The sequence below is a fragment of the Vigna angularis genome, chromosome 8 (genome assembly GCF_016808095.1).
Source record: "Vigna angularis cultivar LongXiaoDou No.4 chromosome 8, ASM1680809v1, whole genome shotgun sequence".
Lineage (NCBI taxonomy): Eukaryota > Viridiplantae > Streptophyta > Magnoliopsida > Fabales > Fabaceae > Vigna > Vigna angularis.
The window spans coordinates 22,862,270-22,867,192 of NC_068977.1; the positions used below are offsets into that span (position 1 = coordinate 22,862,270).

At 36.3% G+C, this 4,923-nt stretch overlaps 1 protein-coding gene across 1 annotated transcript; it reads left to right on the top strand.

The window, feature by feature from the left end:
- Window positions 1-381: 381 nt before the first annotated feature.
- LOC108344231 (uncharacterized) lies at window positions 382-1,145 on the top strand. The gene is made up of 3 exons (XM_017582697.1): window positions 382-498; window positions 607-794; window positions 902-1,145. Exons 1-3 carry the CDS (start codon window positions 382-384, stop codon window positions 1,143-1,145), a joined length of 549 nt encoding a protein of 182 aa, XP_017438186.1.
- Window positions 1,146-4,923: the final 3,778 nt, after the last annotated feature.

Consider the following 4,923-nt stretch of genomic DNA (forward strand, 5'->3'; position numbering starts at 1 on the left):
TTTTGTTTTCAGTGATGTTGCATGTTTTTGCACACTGATCAAAGTTTTGTTATCTCCCTATAAATAAGGGTGATACTTTGTCTTACAGTAACTGAATAAGATACAAGATACACATTCAGATTAAAAATGTTACCTTTCTCCTCTCTTGTGCCCAATCCTTTATGGTATCAAGAGCATAGGTTCGAAACCTGTGAGTGTGAGTGTGAGACAAACTAGTTTCCTAGTCTGTTCTTCAGGTTTCAAGAAGTGTGTTCAGAGTGGTGTGAGATTTCTTCAGAGTGTATCTTGAGGCCATCAAGAAGTGAGATATCTTGAGTCTTCAAGAAGTATAGAAGAAGAACATCTGGAGGATAGGAGTGCAAGAAGGAGATCGTTGAAGTTATGGCTGGACTAGGAAGAATGATGCAAGGGTCTTATCCAATCTTTGATGGAAAAAGTTTTGATGAATGGAATATCAAGATGAATGCCATTTTCGGCTTCCAAGATGTTGCAGATTTGGTGTTTGAAGGGTTGCCAGAATTAAGCACCAAGGCCTCTGATGAAGAAAAGAGAAATTTCAAGACTTAGCAAAAGCTTGATAGTAAGGCTTGATTTATTCTCTATCAGTGTGTTGGACTGAGAGTGTTTCACAAAATTTCAAAGGCACAAACAACAAAGGAGATATGGAAAATTTTGTTGAAAATGTATGGAGATGGAGACAAAAACAAGAAAGTAAAGTTGCACACATTAAGGAGGCAGTTTGAATGTTTAGCTATGGAGGAGAGTGATAACATGGTTGATTATTTCGATAAGGTGTAAGAACACATGAGTGCAATGCGTGCGTGCAGGGATACAATCACGGATCAATACATTGTTGATAAGATCCTAAGAACTTTACCACCAAGGTTCAATCATCTTGTAGTTGCAATAGAAGAGACGCACGACTTGGAAAATATGGAGGTAGAAGAGCTGCAACATTTGTTGGAGGCTCATGCCATAGAGTGAATGAACGCATGCAATATCAAGATCAAGTATTGCAAGTCAGATCCCAGTTTCATGGAAAGGGAAAAGGGTCTAAGAAGTTTGGCAAAAAGAAGCACAAGGAGGATCAAGAACATCAAGAGAAGGACTTCAATGACTTTGAGAACCGAAAAAGTCACAAGTGAGAATATAGTGGTGATCAAGAAAAGAGTTGGAAGTTTGACAAAAAGAAGGTTAGATGTTTTAATTGTCAAAAACTTGGACATTTCGCAAAACAATGCTGGAAGGGTGAAGGTGCAAAGAATAAACCCAAGAACAAAGCCAATATTGCACAAGAAAGCACATCTGACTCAGAAGTAGTGATGTTGATGGCAAGAACAAGTGGAGATGAACTAGAGGAGGCATCATGGTACCTTGATTCAGGGTGTTCGACTCACATGACTGGAAGGAGAGATTGGTTTGTCATGATGAAGGAGGTTCTGAATGGCAAAATCAGATTTGCGGATGATAGGAGCTTGACTGCAGAGGGGTCTGGTCAGATTGTGTTGCGAGATGAAAATGGGAGAGAAGTAGTGATAAATGAAGTTTTCTTTGTGCTAGGACTCAAGACAAATCTACTGAGTTCTGGAAAACTATTACAAAAAGGTTTTGCAATGAAGATGGAGAATAATTATCTTAGTATTTTTTACCAGAGCAAAAGAATGATTATCAAGGCAAGTTTGTCTCAAAATAGAACCTTTCGTGTGATAATAAAGGTTGTGAATCTTCAATGTTTTAATGCAGCAGGAAAATCAACAGAGTGGCTATGGCATCTACGTTTTGGGCACCTAAATTTCAGGGATTCGTGTTAGCTAAGTCAACACTCTATGGTGAGTGGTTTGCCTTTGGTTAACATTCCAGAATCAGTATGTCATGAATGTGTTCAGTGTAAGCAAACTAGAGGGCGATTTCAAAGTTTTGTGCCTCAAAGGACCTTAGAAAGATTGGAGATTGTATACTCAAATGTATGTGGACCCATACAAACTAAAACTCTAGGAGACATACTTTGTGCTTTTCATTGATGATTGGACTAGAAAAGCATGAGCTTATCTGATCAAAAGAAAGAGTGAAGTCCTGGAGGTGTTTAAAAGGTTTAAAACCTTGGTTGAAAGGCAGAGTGACAAGAAGCTAAAAGTTTTAAGAACGGATGGAGGGGTTGAGTACATCTCAGCAAAATTCAAGACCTATTGTAAGAAGGAAGGAATAATGCATGAGCTAACTCCTCCTTACACACCAGAGCACAATGGCATAACAAAATGGAAGAATCACACCATAATGAATATGGTAAGGTGTATGTTGAAAAGCAAGGAGTTGCCATGGTTTTTATGGGGGAAGCAATGTTGACTGCAACATATATTTTGAACAGAACACTCACTAAGAGATTGAAGAATATTACCCCAAAGGAAGCCTGAAGTAAAATCAAGCCAAATGTGGAGCATTTGAGAGTATTTGGTTTTGTTTGTTTCAAGTACATGCCAGACCAGTTGAGGAGAAAATTGGATGATAAGGGAGTGCCACGAATTTTTGTTGGCTATCATACAACTGGTGGATATAAGTTGTACAATCCAGAAACTGGACAAGCTACAGTGAGTAGAGATGTGATAGTTGATGAAGAAAGAGTGTAGGATTGGAAGTCTATGGATAGAAAGAGTATAACTCTTCAGTTGGAGGATGAGACATCAAGAGATGAATGTGATCTAGTGGAAGGGAAGTCTCCTGAGTAAGAAAGGAATCAGAGGAGATAATCTAGAATGTCACAATTGCCTTCACATTTGAAGGACTATGTTTTGTTCTATGAGGTTGCAGTAACTTCAAAAGGGAACCTGGTCCATTATGCTCTTGTTGCTGAACCTGAACCCGTGACTTTTGAGCAAGTAGCTACAGATGATATGTAGGTGAAAGCTATGCAAGAGGAGATTGATTCCATAAAGAAAAATCAAACTTGGGAGTTGACTGAGTTGTCTGCTGATAAAAGGCTGATTGGTCTGAAATGGGTTTACAGAACTAAAGTAAATCCACAAGAAGAAGTTGTTAGATATAAGGCAAGGTTGGTTGCAAAGGAATTTTTGCAAAAGGCTGGAATAAACTATGGTGAGGTCAATGCACCTGTGGCTAGGATGGAAATGGTGAGACTTGTAGTGGCCTTAGCAAGCCAGTTTGGTTGGTCATTACATCAATTGGATGTGAAGTCATCTTTTCTGAATGGAAAATTATAAGAAGTTTATGTGGTGCAGCCCCCTAGATTCGAAGTTGAAGTGTAGCAGGGACTTGTATATAGATTGAAGAAAGCCATGTATGGGCTAAAAGAAGCCCTTAGAGCTTGGAATCGGAGGTTTGGTCAATTTATGGACAGCATTGGCTTTGAGAAATGTATTTTAGAACATGATGTCTATGTGCAGAACAACAAGAGAGAAGGGAGAGTTGAAAGATTAATAGTATGTCTATATGTAGATGACATGCTAATTACTGGAAGCAATGAGAAGGTGATTCAGAATTTCAAACTACATATGTTGAATGAGTTTGAAATGAGTGATTTAGGCAAGCTAAATTACTTCCTTGGCATAGAATTTGTGGAAACCGAGAAGAGGATAGTGATGCATCAATCACACTATGCTAAAGAGATGTTGAAGAAGGCTGAAATGTAGAATTGCAATGCTGCAAATACACCTGCAAAAGTGGGTTTAAGATTGGAAATTGATCCAGAAGAGGAGGCTCTTAATGCTACCTTCTATCGTAGCATGGTAAGAAGTTTAAGATACTTGTGCAATACAAGACCAGATGTGAGTTTTAGTGTTGGTCTTGTGAGTAGGTACATGCAAAATCCCAGAATATCACACTTGAATGTTGTGAAACGCATTCTAAGATACATACAGGGCACACACGACTATGGCTTTCTATTTCCAAGAAGAAGAGGTGTTATGGAAGTGAAAATAAAGGCCTATTCTAATGCGGACTAGTATGGAGATAAGTGATAGGAAAAGCATAGGAGGGTATTTGTTCTTCCTTGGAGACTCTCCTATATCATGGAGTTCAACCAAGGAACCGATGGTGACTTTGCGCTCTTGTGAAGCATAATAGATTGCAGCTTGTGAGGCAACTTATAGACATTTTAACTAAGGCTCTCAAGGTTGAAAGATTTAAGAGTTTCAGGAGATTTATTGGAGTTGTTAGAGCAATCTAGTTTGACTTAGAGAGGTATATTAGAATATTTTCTAGAAGTACAGGTGTTAAGCCAAAAAGTTGTAAAAGGTTGTTAATTTTAACGGCCGTTGCTTTTTCTGTTTTTGACATTGTTTCATGTTTTTGCACACTGATCAGAGTTTTGTTATCACCTATAAATAAGGGTGATACTCTGTCTTACCGTAATTGAATAAGATACACATTTAGATTAAACATGTTACCTTTATCATCTCTTTTGTGCCCAATCTTTTAAAAAAATACTATATCAACCCGTCTTTTTTGGATTGGGTCGATGAACTTACACATTTTACCATCTATATTTAATTCACCAACAAAAAATATTCAAAATTTGCAACGAGATCAGATATTTTTAACTAATTGATTTCGTCTTTCGTTAAATATTAAAATAGATTGGTATTAATATTTTTAAAAACTTTTAATATATTGTATAGTTTTAAAATTAATTTCCATTAATATATTTAAAAAAATAAAAATTTAGTAAAAGAAAATTGATATTTTACTTTGGATTCTACGTATACTTTGGAATTCATATTTTACTTTTGAATTATATAATCTCAATTTTTGTTAGTTTTACATTGGGAAATTGATAAGAATTTTTATTTCTGTGTAATTATAATATAATTTTTTACATACAAAAATTTTTAATTGTACAATTTTGGATTATACAATTTAAAAATATTTTTTTTTAATATAGTAATACTAAAGTCATTTTCTTTCGTAGAA

Coding starts and splice junctions, on each gene's coding strand:
- LOC108344231 (XM_017582697.1), top strand. CDS start 382: ATGGCTGGACTAGGAAGAATGATGCAAGGGTCTTATCCAATCTTTGAT. Junction 499..606: donor TCCAAGATGTTGCAGATTTG/GTGTTTGAAGGG, acceptor ATTCTCTATCAG/TGTGTTGGACTGAGAGTGTT. Junction 795..901: donor GTTGATTATTTCGATAAGGT/GTAAGAACACAT, acceptor ATCATCTTGTAG/TTGCAATAGAAGAGACGCAC.